This window comes from Tachyglossus aculeatus, chromosome 20 (assembly GCF_015852505.1).
Source record: "Tachyglossus aculeatus isolate mTacAcu1 chromosome 20, mTacAcu1.pri, whole genome shotgun sequence".
Lineage (NCBI taxonomy): Eukaryota > Metazoa > Chordata > Mammalia > Monotremata > Tachyglossidae > Tachyglossus > Tachyglossus aculeatus.
Window position 1 is genome coordinate 5571408 of NC_052085.1, and position 17078 is coordinate 5588485.

Sequence of the window (17078 nt, forward strand, 5' to 3'; positions counted from 1 at the left end):
TTGTGATCGGGAATCTTCTAAGTGACATTGCTTTTACACAGTAAGTGGTCAATAAATTCCATTGATCGAGGGATAGTAGATGAAGGAGGCACACTGAGTCAAGATGCGCACTCAGTAGTTGTCTCTCTCCCCTCTTTCTGACATCTGCTTGTTCCTCTCTTCCATTCTCCTGCCTCTGCTTTTCCCTTCTCCATTTGCTCCCTTTTCTTATCTACCTCTCAGCATTTCTGCAAAGTGCAAAGCACTTGTATCATCATCATCATCAATCGTATTTATTGAGCGCTTACTGTGTGCAGAGCACTGTACTAAGCGCTTGGGAAGTACAAGTTGGCAACATATAGAGACAGTCCCTACCCAATAGTGGGCTCACAGTCTTAGGATATTTACAGAGTTAGAATAAGAGACCCTGCACCCTCAAAAAGTTTGCAGGCTGGGGTCGGGCGGGGGGGGTGGGCACAAGCCTGATTGAGAGTGTGAACCATCAATTACGGAAATGTATTTGTGCCTGAGAGGGAGGGGGAAAAGATCAAATAGAAACCAATAAGGTACAGATATTATTATTAGAGACAAGGTGATTGTTGAGTACTAAGGTGACTAGTTAAGAGAGAATGATTGTTGAGTACTAAGGTGACTAGTTAAGAGAGAATAATCAGGTTATAGGGGGATTGAACAGATAATGTCTCATTGAATGGCTTTGCATCTACCTCTGCATCTATGCTCATCCATCAATCCCTCTCATCCATCAATCCCTCTCACAAAATGCCCACCTACCTCTACGTTAAACAGAAGCTCTTTACCATTGGCTCAAAGCACTCAGTCACTTTGCCCCCTCCTATCTTAATGCACTGATTTCCTGCTTCACCCCAGCATGTTCACTTTGCTCCTCTGACACCAACCTACTCACCAACCTAACCCAACTCAGTCTCTTCTATCTCTCTGATGACCCCCTTGCCCACCTTCTGTCTCTGGCCCGGAATCCACTCCCCCTTCATATCTGGCGGACCATCACTCTCCCTACCTTCAAAGCCTTATTAAAATCACATCTCCTCCAAGAGACCTTCATCAACTAAGCCTCATTTCCCCAACTCCCTTTCTCCTCTCTTTTGCCCTTCCACTTAGATTTGTACCCTTCATTCGTTCACTCATTTGTATTTAATAATAATAATAATAATGATATTTGTTAAGCGCTTACTGTGTGTCAAGCACTGCTGTAAGTGCTGGGGTTGATACAAGGTAATCGGGTTGTCCCACGTGGGGCTCACAGTCTTAATCCTCATTATGCAGATGAGGTCACTGAGGCACAGACAATCAATCAATCAATCATATTTGTTGAGCGCTTACTGTGTGCAGAGCACTGTACTAAGTGCTTGGGAAGTACAAGTTGGCAACATATAGAGAGTCCCTACCCAACAGTGGGCTCACAGTCTAAAAGGGGGAGACAGAGAAGAAAACCAAATATATTAACAAAATAAAATAAATAGAATAGATATGTATAAGTAAAATAAATAAATAGAGTAATAAATATGTACAAACATATATACATAAATGGCTTGCCCAAGGTCACTCAGCTGACAAGTGGCAGAGCCGGGATTAGGACCCATGTCCTCTGACTCCCAAGCCTGTGCTCCTTCCCCTAATCCGTGCTGCTTCTCTAATTATGACATTTATTAATTATGACATTTATTAAGTGCTTACTATGTGCAAAGCACTGTTCTAAGCGCTGGGGAGTTTACAAAGTGATCACGTTGTCCCACGTGGGATTCACAGTCTTAACCCCCATTTTACAGATGAGGTAACTGAGGCACAGAGAAGTTAAGTGACTTGCCCAAAGTCACACAGCTGAGAATTGGCGGAGCCGGGATTTGAACCCATGAACTCTGACTCCAAAGCCCGGGCTCTTTCCACTGTGCCACGCTGCTTCTCTAAGCCATGCGATATTTATTGAGCGCTTACTGTGTGCAGAGCACTGTACCGAGCGCTTGGGAAAGTACAACAATAAACAGTGACATTCCCTGCCAACAGTGAGCTCACCATCTAGGGTGGAGGAGACAGACATCAATACAAATAGATAAAATTACTGATATGTAAACTGATAATTTACATATCAGTAATTTTATCTGTCGCTTTGCTCCCCCCTCCAGCCCCAAACCATGTACTTTGGTGCAAAGAGGGGGAAGAGCAAAGAGAGTAAGTCAGGGCAACCTAGAAGGGAGTTAAAGTGGGGCTTAGTTTGGGAAGTTGTCTTGGAGGAGATGTGCCATCAATAAGTCTTTGAAGCTGGGGAAAGTGGTTGTCTGGCAGATTAGAGGAGGGAGGGCATTCCAGGCCAGAGGCAGGACGTGGCCTAGGGGTCGGCAGTAAGACAGGTAAGATTGAGGCACAGTAAGAAGGTTAGCAGTACAGGAGCGAAGCGTGTCGGCTGGGTTGTAAAAGGAGAGACGTGAAGTAAGGTAGAAGGATGCCAGGTGTGATGGAGTCCTTTAAAGCCAATGGAGAGGAGTTTTTGTTTGATATGGAGGTGGATGGACAACCACTGGAGTGTTTTGAGGAGTGGAGTGACGTGTCCAGGACGTTTTTGTAGGAAAATGATCTGGGTAGCAGAGTGAAGTATGGACTGGAATGGGGAAAGACAGGAGGCTGGGAGGTCAGCAAGGAGGCTGATGCAGTAATCCAGTAATTCACCCACCCTCAGCCCCATGGCACTTATGTACGTACCTGTAACTTATGTAAATGTTGGTGTCTGTTACATTTTGCTCTTCCAAGCTGTTAATTCAGTGCTCTGCACACTGAAAGGACTCAAAACTACGATTAATTGCTTGCTTGTTTGATTGATTGAAGGGTGGGAGGATCTCAGCTAGGCAGAGTAGGGAATGACATTCTTTGTGTGGGTTTGGCTTGTAGCCAGAGTTGATTTCCAGAGGTTAGATTTGTTTGTAGGGAGTAGAAGTGGTAAGCTGGAAGAAAGCAGGTATTGGAGACAGCTGATGGAGATAGCCCTTGAAACAGTAGAACGCTTGTTCTATGTAAAGAGACAATGGGGGACAGTTAGAGGTTTTTTGAGAATGTAGTGATGTGATTGGACCTGCAGTTGAGAAAAAATGTGTACAGCTGTGACTAAAATTGAATATTAGGAGAGAACGGCATGCATCCTTACCCATACTGACCAACCCCTTCTCATTTATACTCACACATACTGCTACACCACAGTTAGCTCTCTTAATTGGTTCCATGAAAAGATAGTGTCAGAGAAAGAGCACTGAATAAATTAATCATATTTATTGAGCACTTGTTCTCTGCAGAGGGTTGAACTGAGTGCTTGGAAGAGTACAGTCTAACAGATCTCTATATGTTGCCAACTTGTACTTCCCAAGCGCTTAGTACAGTGCTCTGCACACAGTAAGCGCTCAATAAATACGATTGAATGAATGAATTTGACAGACTTGTTCCCTGCCCACCAGAAGCATACAGTATAGAGGGGGAGATGGATATTACAAGAAATTATGGATCTGTACGTAAGTTCTGTGGAGTGAATGTCAAGTACATTCACAAAGTGAATGACAAGGTATAAATCCAAGTGCAAGGGCGAAGGTGCAGAAGGGAGAGGGAGTAGGGAAAATAAAGGAGGAGATGTGATTTTTATAAGGCTTTGAAGGTAGGGAGAGTGTTGGCCTGACGTATATGAAGGGACAGGTGCCGGCGTTGAGATAGATGAGATTGATGTACAGTGAGTAGGTTAGTAGAGGAGCAAAATGAGCCTCTGGGTTGTAGTAGTAAATTGGTGAGGTAAAAGAGGAGAGGACAAGAAGATTTGAGTGCTTTACAGCCAATTGTAAGGAGTTTCTGTTTGTTGTGGAGGTGGATGGGAAAACCACTAGAGGTTCTTGAGGAGTAGGAAAACATGGACTGCTTTTTTTTTTTTTTTTTTTGGAAAAATGTGTTGGGCAGCAGAGTGAAATGTAGGCTGGAGTATAGTTTTCCATAGGAAAGAATGTCAAATGCATTCCAAGATCCAAAATATCACCTCAAATATCAATATGTTTTAAGTGATTAAAAACTACATATAGTTATATAATTAAGTAGGGTAAATATGTGCCAGTGGTAAAATGTTGATTTTTGATTTTTCAGGTGCATATCTAAATGTAGTATTTAGTTTTCAAAGTGTTTTGCTATCCAGCAAAGAGGCACCTCCTGTAACAGATAATGATTAGAAAATGCAGTATCTATGCTAAATATGTTTGCTGCCATCTATGCTTAATTGAAATAGTGCTGGTATCCTTCTGCTCAAGTCGGGGTCAAAAGGAGAGGAGGGGAAGTGCTTAAGCCATTTTAAACTGCTGACAGTGAGAGAGCTGTGCAAGCAATACCTCTATTGAAATTCAGTAGTGATATTGCCGAAGCTAAAAGAGCAGCATTATTATTGTGTTTTCCTAGTCACTCTCCCCCGTCCCCACCCTCCCCAGCTGTGTCTGTAGACCCAGAGCGTAGCCATAGATTCACCTCGTCCAGTTTTGTTAGATTCAGAGATGCAGGGAAACCCCGAAGTAGAACTGGGAAGCTGTTACGGAGAACTAGTTTTGTGCGTGCACATGCAAACTCAGCTACACACTTGCACATTGGTTCTCACTCTCTCGCTCCATCCCTCTCTGTCCCCCACACACACTTCCTTTCTTTCCTTCCATTTTAAAACACTTACATAGACTGACAACAAGTCCACTGAAGCATGTCTGGTTGAAAAGTGCAGTAAACGTGGAAGGTCAGACTAGGGACCCTCCTCTTGTGCCTACTCTTTTCCTCCTCCTCCTCATCATCATAATAATAATGGCATTTATTAAGCGCTAACTATGTGCAAAGCACGGTTCTAAGCGCTCATCCCCCTCCTCTTCTTTTGCCTATTCTTCCCCACAGTCTGGAGCATCTTGTCCTTTCCTCCTGGCTTCAGTAGTGCATACTGCTGAAGCTTTAAAAAAATGTTCAGAGGTTTTAAAATCAAAATCAAAATCCAGCCTGGGAGCTTGATTTGACACTTTTCATGTAAAATCAATGGTATTTGAGTGCTTACTGAGTGCAGAGTATTATGTTACTCTCTCTTGGGAGTGCAGTACTCTTGGGAGAGAACAATCTAATAGAGTGTGAAGACATGACACCTGCCTACAAGGAACTTCGTTCCTGACTTGAACGCTTATAAAAATGCAAAATGTCCTGAATCTCAAGTAAAATGCCAGGTCTTTTCATTGCAGATCATTTTTTTGAAATTTTAAATTTAAGATTGCATAAATACATTGATACTGTATTACGAAACATAGTAAATTATTATGAAATATGCTAATACTTGTATTTTCTTAGGTTCAGCTCTCTCTGTATACCTATTTGTCTGCTGAATTTATTGGTACCGCAACTATCTACACCACCATAAGAAGAGTAGGAACAGTATTACAGCTAATGCATACACTGAAATATTACTATTGGGTGGTTAACCCAGCGGATAGCAGTGGCATTACTCCTAAAGGATTAGGTAGGTACCGTATAGTGAAACTTAAAGGTTTTTGTACGTTGTGCACATTTCTCACCTCACCTGAATTTATAGCAGTGAAAACCTATAGATAGTCCAGTAGCTGTGTGAAGGTAGTAGCAGTTGGAGTTGGGTGAGCAGTTGATGGAAGACCCCTAAAGAGAGTCATTTAATTGCTGTCATCCTAGAAAATTAATTGTAAAGCATGGAGAGTTTGAAAAAGTTCTTAAAACCTGTTAGAGTTTGTCTTTGCTGAAAGAAAATAGCTGTATATTAATTTTTAACTGACTTACTTGAAAGCTTGCCATGGCTAAAGGTGCCAAGCTTTAATTTGCCCCCCTCTCCATCTCCGTCATCTTACCTCCTTCCCTTCCCCACAGCACCTGTATATATGTATATATGTTTGTACATGTTTATTACTCTATTTATTTTATTTGTGCATATCTATTCTATTTATTCTATTTTGTTAGTATGTTTGGTTTTGTTCTCCGTCTCCCCCTTTTAAACTGTGAGCCCACTGTTGGGTAGGGACTGTCTCTATATGTTGCCAACTTGGACTTCCCAAGCGCTTAGTACAGTGCTCTGCACACAGTAAGCGCTCAATAAATACAATTGATTGATTCAACTAGTTCTAGGGTTTAACAAGACACCAGCCCTTACTATCTGGAAGTTATCCCTTCTACTCAGCCTTTTGTTGTAAAAAAATAAATAATTACAGTACTTGTTAAGCACTTACTATGTGCCAAGCCTTGTTCTAATCGCTGGGGTAGATACAGGTTAATGAGGTTGGACACAGTCCCTGTCCCACATGGGGCTCACACTCTTAATCCCCATTTTACAGGTGAAGTAACTGAGGCCCAGTGAAGTGCTTGCCCAAGATCACACAGTAAACATGCTGGAGCCGGAATTAGAACCCCGGTCTTTTCGTCTCCCAGGCCCAAGCTCTATCCGCTAAACCATGAGTAACTAGTTATCCTTAAGCACCATCACCTTTGAACTCAAGGACAAGTCTATGCCTGAGGTTCTTAGAAGATAAAAGTGGGGGAAATATGATGAACAAACAGGGCCAGGCTTCCCCAATCAGTCCCACCAGCTGCTTTTAATGATTTGTACTACACTTCCCTCCATTGCATTGGCTTTTTTATCCTGACTCCAGAGCGTTAAGATGCACCGGTAGGACCAGTGACAATTTGGGAAAACACTTCAAATGATCCTACGTACCATCACTGGGCAGTACAAAGACATAAACTGTCCAAAAATGTATGGTAGCTCTAATCCGGACCCGAATCTCATTCTCTGTCGAATCTCTGTTGAATTCAAGCCCTAACCCCAGCAGCTATTTCGGAGAGGTGGAGCAATATATAGCCGGTCTCGTCTCCTCAGATGTAGCACAGGGATCCTTGCCGTGGGCTCTCACCAACCCTTATTTTACTGTCCTTTGATCACTGCTGCAAATGTCCCGCTTTGGCCTCTTTGATGCTGCTGGCTTTCTCCGTCCGCCCTGGCTGGAATTGCAGTCCTCTGTCTGTGGGAAGCTGTGTACTAGTAGTATTTCCGATTGTAGTGTGGCAGCCATAGAAGCGTGTGGACTCCCTCTGAATCCTGCTTCTGATAATGCCCTATTTTCTAGGCCTTCTCATACACAGGACAGTTCCAATCCCAGTTCCTTTTATCTTTCTTCAAAGGTCTTGTTTCTCAACCTTTTTGAAAATCTCCAAATTATCCAGCAAATGGCAGAGCCAGAAACTGTGTTCTGAAACTCCCATACAGATCAGATGGCTGTGGGAATAATTGCTTTAAAAATAGGTGTGCTCTTACCTGTTGCAGTTGAAGATCGAACATTTAAAAACTTGGCCCGTAGCAACATCTGTCGATCAGAATATCGGGAGCCCCAGTGTCAGAGGGATTTTTCATTCTTTTGACCCCAATAAGATATTGGTGGGCAGTTTGGGAAATTGAAGTTATTTTCTCGGTCAGTTCTGACTCTCCACTTAGGAAACGAGACGTGTGCTCATGGGATTGAGGCTCCAGAAGCTTTGTTAGCTTTTTCTTCCTAACTCCATAGCTTCTGCCTTGTGTTATCTCCTTAAATAGGGTTGCACTTGTTTAGTTGTAGCTCTATTTCACCAACCTCTGTTATAGAAGAAAGAAAACTTGCAGTTCTTAGATGAGTGCCCTCTTCCTCCCTCTGCCAAGGACAAGGGACCGTGTCTAATTCCCACCTGTGTATTCATTTTTTCCCAGCACTTAGTACAGTGCTCTGAAAATAGTAGAGACTTAATAAATGACATTATTGCTATTCCTACTAGATGTAGGACAGATGTAACAAACACACTTTTAAAAAAGAACTTTGAGAATTATGTTTTGTTAAATTTGTGTGTGTGTGTGTGTGTGTGTGTGTGTGTGTTTTGAGTCTATTAACCCTTTGTGTAAGCTTCAAGAATGGTATTTTTTGATGCTTAATTTGGAAGCATGTTTCGGTTTTTATATTCTGCCAATTCAGTTTTGCACCTTCCATTAAGGTTCAAACTTTTCATCATTTGTTCAGTGAAAATGGTGTTACATAATTTATTTTTCTCATAGCTGTAATTTTTCTGAAGTATAAGAAGTGGCTCTTATGCCTGAGTCTTCATAAACCAAATGTTTCTCAGCCAGATTGTGGAGCTTAACCCCAAATGATTTTTTTTCCATTTCCTAAAATTATAGACTCAAGCGAACCCATAGCAAATAATACTGACTTGGATGACCTTGACTTCAGTATTGATCCACTTCCTGATACAAACCAGTTATACTTCACCAAACCCTTTCTCTGCTGTTGACCCAGGAGCCTTGAATGAGTTCAGCATCTCCTTCTGGCTGAATGGACCATGAAGCCTTGGGCTTGTCTTTGGGACCCTTGCCCCTTACATCATATTCCACCAAACTTGAGTCCAGGATCCCCAAAGTGACTTTTCATCCTTTAAATGCAGCTAGAGAGTGGGGTGGGTGGGCATTCAGGTGAGGTTTGAACCTAGCACGTAAGTCATGCATTAAGATGAACAATAGCATCCCATAATGTGTCTAAAGGAGCCTAAAAGGAATACCTTTACATCGAGTTTCCATGGCTTCCGTTTAGCACCCGTTAATATGGGATGAAAGTTGGACCTGGGAAGTGACAGGCAGTGTCATGGTTGGTGATTTAAAGATAATGATGTTTGCTCCCCGTGACCTATTTTTATTCCCAACTAATGTGCCCCACGTAGCTCTCCCGGCTCCAGCAGCCCTGCGATAGACAGGAAGCTGCTGGGCATCGGGCTTTCCCTCCTTCTTTCCCATCAGCATCAATCCTGCTCTTCATCCAGTATCCCCAGCCCACATACACAATTTCCATGTATGCAGTAATAATAATTAATAATAATTATGGTTGACTGTTTTCACAAAGTAAACTTTAACCCAAGAAAGCAAGGTTTTAAAAAAAAAGTATTGGAAAGACAGTGAGTTTGTGGGATTAGGGCAAATGCTTATGCTGCTTCAGTGCAGAAAAAGCAAGTATGAGTTAAGGAGCACACATTTTAGCCAAGTCAGTAGAGTGCTTGCCATATTACTGTATAGCGCTAGGTTTAGATTTTTAGGTTTCAGTGGGTCAGGCCGTGAATGACGTGTGTGTCCCCTGGCTGCTTGCCCCAGACTGAAAGAAGCCTACGTTCATCAGAACAGCGAAAGTTGGTGTGTGGAGGAGCACAGTGGCTACGCTTTGCTTCGTTTTTCCGAGCAAAGCCATCTGTCTTCCTGCTACCTTCTTCCCATTTTAATAGTCAGGCAAGACTCACATTAATCACAACCAGATCAGGAGACGTGCACAAAAACAGGGGTGAACCAATGGACCATTTTAGGCATTAATTCATCAGTTTGGCAGAGAATACTCTGCAATGAACAGAATGCAGTGATTTTCCAGCATAATTTAGTAAATGTTTTGCCAGGTGGATCAACAATGATGTCCACATCCATTCGCACCAGTTTATTGCTCCCTAAATCTTCCCGTTTAATAATGATGATAATAATAATGATGGTATTTGTTAAGACTTACTATATGCCTGTCACTGTTCTAAGTGCTGGGGTTATAATCGGGTTGGACACAGTCCCCTGTCCCACTTAGGGCTCACAGTCTTAATCCCTGTTTTACAAAAGAGGGAACAGAGGCACAGAGAAGTGAAGTGACTTGCCCAAGGTCACACAGCAGAAAAGTGGCAGAGCTGGGATTAGAACCCAAGACTTTCGGACACCCAGACCTGTGCTGTACCCACTAGGCCATGTAACAGTAACAGTTGAGCTCTCTTGTGGTAAAACCATAATCATTTTCTCCTGCAATATTTTACATTCCCAAGTACTTTAGTATCGGAAGGCATTTCATAAATAAGAATCTTCTCTTTCGAAAGTGGGAGTGTGGAATCAGAAAGGCAGAGGAATTTATCTGAAAATCCAAAGGAAGTCACAACTAGATTAAACTCCCTGGCTTCTAGCAGTCACTGAAGTCCAAGCCTATCTGTGTGAACTATTATTAATCTGTAGAAGTACGGAGGATAAAGAGATTCCTCCCATTAGGGAGATGATCTTAGAGATGAACTATGGAACCTGAACTTCTTTTGCAATCTGTGGTGATTCTCGCTTCGGAGACATATTATAAGTGGGTGAAGCGCTGTCAGAATTCTCAACAGCCCAGTTGAAACTTATTGAACATTTTTATGTGTATGATATCAAAGGAGAGGAAAAAGGCATCGGTAGCTCTAAATACTTGCTGTTTGGCCAGTTGAGAAGAATTTTAAAAATCCAGATAGGTTCTCAAATAGACTTCAAAAGTTATATCCAATCAGTAGTATTTACTGGGCACCTCTCGGATCCAAGTGCTATACTAAGTACTTGGGTGAATAAAGTAGCTGGACGATATGAAACCTGTCCTCAATGAACTTAGTCTTCTTGTAGGGCAACAGTCACAAGAGAGTTTGCAAATAGAAGATAAAGGAAAATGGATATATAGATGAGCAAGTGATTAATATGTGAGGTGATGCTGGTTACTAGAAAAAACCTTACATTATCCAAAATGCTAGCATTTAGATTTAGACAGACTACTTATATCAGTCAATCACTGGTATTTGTTGAGTGCTTAGTGTATGCAGAGCTCTGTTTTAAACACTGGGGAGTGGTCATGATCTCTGCCCTAAGGAACTTATTGGAATAATTCTGAATATAACTCCTCACTAGAGTGCAGTGTTAGGCATGGTAGGGGTGTTTAGTACATTATTCATGATGACGATGAGGGTTTTTATAACAGTCCCATTTCTCCTAAAATAAATTTCAATTTAATAAAGGGCCTCAGAGTTAGTGCCCTTTAATAGTTTTATACCACTTGGTTTAGATCAACTGATTTCCAGCAGACTGTGTGTTGTTAAATGTATCTTGGATCTGCTCAAGTGCTTATCAAAGCAGCATCATAAATGTCATTAGCATATTTTGCCTTTTGTCTTTCTGTTTGAGTTTTTTTTAGCTTCATGGTTAAAAGGTAGCTGGTTTAGATAAAGATTGCTAACAATCATTTGAAGATCAAATTGGGTAGGTTCTCAGTGTGTAACCTTCTTAAAGGACTGCAGCGGCGTATTTTTGTAAACTGCATTCACTTATAATTCTAGCACGTTTTGACTCCTAAGAAATAATTGATGGTTCTGTAATTTATTCATTTCTTGCATATTTCATGGTTCCTTTTCCTTTTGAAAATTTGATATTACGAGCACCTGAACATTAATCATAGGTTGAAATGTCTATTGTTTTTGTGCAGTATCATTTTTGACATGAGCAATAACATCTTGATAATTACTATGCTCCCAAATCAGTTGCCTAAAGATGGTCCAAAAATATAAATTGCAGTGGTTGTTCTTTTTTCTAGATGGACCTCGGCCATTACAGAAAGAAATCATATCACTTCGAGCGTTTATGCTGCTCTTTCTGAAGCAGCTTATATTAAAGGTAAAGTATACTTTTTACAGTGTTTACATTTTTGTAGAAATTTGCTAACTGTGCTATTAGTAATTTCTAAGAGAAATAGCATTTATGTTTGTGATGCTAATAGAAAGATAAGGCTTTTGGAACTCCTATTGAGTTGGAGGCATTAAAGCCAGTGGGGTGTTATCTCTAAGACATGAGAGAATTCAACATCCAGATTTTGTTGACAGGAAAGTGCTTTATTGTGCAATTAATTTGTAGTACTCTATTTTGGGATAGCATGAAAATGAGAAGTGTCTAATTTGGGTGCAGCTAATAATATCCTAAAAGCAATGGACTTTGGTGGTTACATTTTTATAATAAATAGCTTACAGTTAAGAATACACTTCTAGTCGTTGATTTATTTAATTTAAATTTTACTTAAATCATCTTTTTCATTATTTGGTTAAGCTTTTGAAGCATCAGCTCATTTATCTAGGAATGACTTATAATTAAACTAAAGTTATATTTTCTAGTTGTAATTGGTTTCTCTTTAGAGAAATGATTAATAGTTTCTTGTGTACATAGCCTCTAACTAATGAAATACCAATTTTTTCATTAGGATCGAGGGGTCAAGGAAGATGAACTTCAGAGTATATTAAATTATTTACTAACAATGCATGAGGTAGGCTCTGCTTTAATTGATTCTAAATTGTTTTAATTTTCAAGTAGTTGACTCAGGGTTAGCTAACAGAATGTTGTTGATGCTTGCTTCTCAGGATGAAAATATTCATGATGTATTGCAGTTACTGGTGGCGCTAATGTCAGAACATCCAGCATCCATGATACCTGCATTTGATCAACGAAATGGGATTCGGTGAGGTCGCAATATGGTTACTTGAACCTTGTTTTTGCTGAACACGGGGTGACGTTGTAAAATAAGGCTGAATTAAATGGTTTTACTGTAGAGATGCGATGGGTAATGCCGGAAAGAACCAGGTGAAGAAAGACAGGTCTTCCAAATAGGAGGCACTTCAGAAATGGATTGGGGGAAAAGGGAAGCTTAGTTGGAAGATTAGAAGACAGACTAAAAAGAATGTATGGAAAAAAATACACAGAGGTGGGAGTTGACTAGGGGAAGAAATGGAGCAACTATTTTATGCACTAGTTATATGAAGTTTGATTGACAATCATTTGTGCCTAGTGTCATCTTTTCATATCGCTGAATTTTAAGAGATTTGAGATGCAGAAATTTTAAACATTTAAAGATCAAAAATTAATGCACATATATTCTGTAAGTCCTTGAAAAGAAAAAGCAGGCCAAATTTATTTTATTGTTGTAAAAGCAAGTCATACATATATTTTTAGTGATCTCTCATGTGGGTATGCATATTTTTTTCTGAAGTTTATATTCAGAAATTTTAACTTAGTTAAACTTACCTACTTCACTGATTAAGTTGGAAAATAAAATTAAGAAAGGTAGGTCATTCTTCTGCCTCTTCTTTGATCCAAATGAATTCTCAAAAGCCAAGGATCCTTCCCAAACTCCTGTCTCTGCTCCATTATACTGCACCTACACTAAGTTGTTTATGTAGCTCAAATAGGTGCAGTCCCTATGACTTTCGAAAATATTTTTTTTCCAGAGTCCGTGGAAGTGGCTCTGATAATAATTATGCACTGTATTTAGTGCTCATTCTGTTCAAAAGCCCTGGGCAAAGTTCTGGGGAAGGTTAAAGAAAATCTTATGAGAGTAGTCCTTACCACAAATGGGGCACATGCTCTAAAAATGAGGGAGAGCAAGTATTGCCGTTAATCTCATCTGCTTTTTGTATGTTTTAGTGAAGCATTCGTTCCTGCTGAAAAATAATCAGTGAGCGTAATTTGCAACAATGCAAGAAACGGTCCTCTTGTTGGAAAAGAGTTGCTTACCTTTTTAAAGTATGAAATTTGCACTTAGGAAGTTTTAGGCTTTGGGAAAATTGGACTTTTTTAATGAGTTTTTGAAACCCATATAAGATGTGCTTTTATATTTTTCCTGGCTACTCTGATGCAAGAAGCTAATGCAATTGTTTATTAGTAAGCAATTGAAGTTAACATGTATTTTACTTTATTTTAAGGGTGATTTATAAATTGTTGGCTTCCAAAAGTGAAAGTATTTGGGTCCAGGCCCTGAAAGTGCTGGGATACTTTCTCAAACATTTGGGTCACAAGTAAGTACACCCTTTGTTCACAGTGAATTATGCAGTATGGGATGACTGTAAGCTCGTTGTGGGCGGGGAATATGTCTGTTCATTGTAGTTTTGTCCTCTCCGAAGCACTTAGTACAGTGCTCTGCACACAGTAAGTGCTCAATAAATTGGATTGATTGAGTGAATACATGGAAGACAAGAGTTTGGGAGGAACAGAGAGAACCTGCTGAGGATTAGCAGGTAGATAGGGCAGACAAGCTGGTTTGGGCAGTGAAGGGCTCCATGTAGTACAGGTGGCCCCAATGGTGTGTGGACAGCCAATTGTGAGTTCTAGACTTCAATCCCTCTGAGCCCAGTAATGCATTCACAAGCACCACCATCAGCATTTGTATATTGAGGGCCTACTGTTTGTAGAGCACTGTACTGGACACCTTTGACCATACAACAAAAAGAAAACTATATGGTCCCTGTGCTCAAGGACCAAGTAATCTGATGGGAGAGACAAGCAGATGAATATTGCAAGCATCCAATAGGTAGAAGATCAGGTATGTAAATATGTCATTAAATTTGGCCAAGAAATAATAATAGTAATGGCATTGATTATGCGCTTATTATGTGCAAAGCACTGTTCTAAGCGCTGGGGAGGTTACAAGGTGATCAGGTTGTCCCACGGGGGCTCACAGTCAATCCCCAATTTACAGATGAGGGAACTGAGGCGCAGAGAAGTTAAGTGACTCGCCCAAAGTCACGCAGCTGACAATTGGCGGAGCCGGGATTTGAACCCATGACCACTGACTCCAAAGCCCGGGCTCTTGCCACCGAGCCACACTGCTTCTCCATATTTCGTATATATACTAAGAGCGACAGGTGTAGTAGTAGGACCAGAAAAGCGGGGTCCCTTTGGAGGTGGCTTTTGGGGACGGCTCTGAAGATGAAGAGCGTGGTTTGGTGGGTCTGAATGGGGGAAGGGCTTTGAGGATCATGATAAGAACTGGGTATTTGCACGTAGTATTTATTTGTCTTGTCACTCCTAATAGTTTATAAGCTTTGTAAGAACAGGGACTGTGTCTGTTCTTAAAATGTACCTCATTTGTCTAGCACAGTACTGAACATTCTTAGGGGTTTAATAAACACTTGCTCAATTGACTATGACTTCACCAGCGGAGAGTTGTAGAATTAGGCCAAGCTGGTTAGTAGGGCTTAATGGGGGATTATTGCTCTCGACTTCACCTTGCCAGAATGTGGAGTTGCCGGACCACCGAAAATGCTTCCCAGTCTCATTCTTCAAATGATCAGAGTCAAATGTTCTATTCTGAATTTTGTCTTCTCCCTAGGAGAAAAGTTGAAATTATGCACACCCATAGTCTCTTCACCCTTCTCGGAGAGAGGCTGATGCTGCACACAAATACTGTGACCGTCACCACGTACAACACACTCTATGAGGTAGAAAACAAGTAAATCTATGTGGAAATCATGAAAATGTCATTTTCTTAAAATATTTGAACACGGGGGAAATATTAATTACTGTGAGACATTTTAGTTTATTGAATTAGGATCCCAAATAAAAACTATTTTCTTTATCTACAGGTTGTATAAGCTTCTTGGTTGACACTGTTTTTAATTGTTCCTCTTATTCAAAATATTTATTTCTTGGAATTTGATAATTCTAAGATTTTTATTGCATTTAGTCTGCGGTATGTCACTTAAGTGTAGCATCACATGCTGTGAAGGAACTTAAAAATAGACAGTCCTTTAAAATGTGCACTGGCTTGCAATGTATACAAAATGTGAACCCTTGACATGTCTTTCATCGTCCCCTAGTCCTTTTCTACTCTTTTTTTCTCTTTACTGATACGGTTTTAGTATCTCAGTACACCTCCCTTGCTCCAGTTCACTTAGATGAAAAGCCATCCTTTGTGCTTGCTGTGTTAATGTAATGCTCTCTTTCAAATAAAATACAGATTCCAAAAGATAGGGATCTCTCTGTCTCGATTTTTTTTTTTTTTTGTAACTAGGTTTTGGTTTTTCTTCTAGACTGTATGCTCTATTTGGGCAGGGAATGTTTCTCTGACTCTGGACTCTCCCAAGTGCTTAGTACAGTAGTGCTGTGCACACAGTAAGTTAATGGTGTGCATCTAGCTTTATTTCTATTTATTCTGATGACTTGACACCTGTCCCCATGTTTTGTTTTGTTGTCTGTTTCCCCCTTCTAGACTGTGAGCCCATTGTTGGGTAGGGACCGTCTCTATATGTTGCCGACTTGTACTTCCCAAGGGCTTAGTACAGTGCTCTGCACACAGTAAGCGCTCAATAAATACGATTGAATGAATGAATGCCATTGATTGATTGGCATAGGGCCAGGTATTGGAGGATGTTTATTATGCAAGCATATCGGTGGTTCTTAGCACCCTACAAAATGTTCACCCGGGGGTGCGTGCTCAAACTTTTGCTGATGTACTCCAAAACTCGTAAGTTCTGCCCCTGACATTATTATATCCAGTGGCTTCAGTTGAGTCAATTACCACCCCACTCCCTCTTCCCCTTAACCTGATCCCATTCTCCCGTTGGCAATTATTTTCCTGATCCCCTTCCACACTCTGAACCCGCTGCCCTCTTTTGTCCTCCTGACCCCCCTAGGCTCTTTTTCTTTGCTTTGAGCCTCAAGCTGAGCATCATATGGACCCTCCACTTCCTCTACCCGGTTGAAATCCCAGCTCCCAGTTCAGGCCCCGGGTAGGGGAATGTGGACTGGAACAAACTAGGAAAGGATGTAGGGCAGCAGCTTTTGTTGACAGCGTGACTGTGGTGCCATCAGGCATGCCTCTTTTCCCTTCCTGTCCTGTTTCCACCTAACCAATAACTGGGGCAGGGCAGAGGCACAAGAATATGGCACAAGCAGATGGTTAAGAGATGTGCCTTTTGTCTCCCTTAGGATGGTGCTCTGTCTTTATAACTGGATTTTGTGGGGGTGGGGTTTAGCATTTGGGGATTTCTTTCAATTTTTGAATTCATTGGACGTGATCCTAAAGGGTCTCCAGTCAATGAGCATGTTTTCATATTTTCTCTCCTGTGCATTGGTTTTGAGAGCATCCTTTCCTCTTCAGGGGCCTCCACAGTTCTTTTTCCTTGAGTATATTTGGCTGTCTTTGCATTTCCCCGAGTTCCCTCTCCTGGGAATGACTTTGTTTTCTCCAGTCTCAGAAATTCACTGTCTCTAAGCAATGAGTTCCTTCCCTGCCTGTAGCTCACAACAAATGTTTAACCGTAGATGAACACGATGCGTTGTGCCTTTGCCTCACCCATTCTGGCAGTTAGTTTTAATATCTCTCATCTCCTCTGGGAAGATTCGGGGCAAGTGAAGTTCTCGAAGATAATTAGCATTTGAATGGTAGAAGGACTATGTTGTGCTTATTTTTTTGAGTGCCAAA

General features: G+C 41.0%; 1 protein-coding gene across 7 annotated transcripts in view; it reads left to right on the plus strand.

Moving 5' to 3' along the window:
• NBEA (neurobeachin) overlaps positions 1-17078 on the plus strand; it is a 448073-nt gene that overhangs the window by 95832 nt on the left and 335163 nt on the right. For all 7 annotated transcript variants that reach the window (XM_038761708.1, XM_038761703.1, XM_038761704.1 and 4 more), the window contains exons 13-18: positions 5344-5512; positions 11427-11506; positions 12084-12146; positions 12241-12338; positions 13579-13671; positions 14985-15093. In XM_038761708.1, the coding sequence (XP_038617636.1) occupies positions 5344-5512; positions 11427-11506; positions 12084-12146; positions 12241-12338; positions 13579-13671; positions 14985-15093 (612 nt within the window). The remainder of the gene's footprint in view (positions 1-5343; positions 5513-11426; positions 11507-12083; positions 12147-12240; positions 12339-13578; positions 13672-14984; positions 15094-17078) is intronic.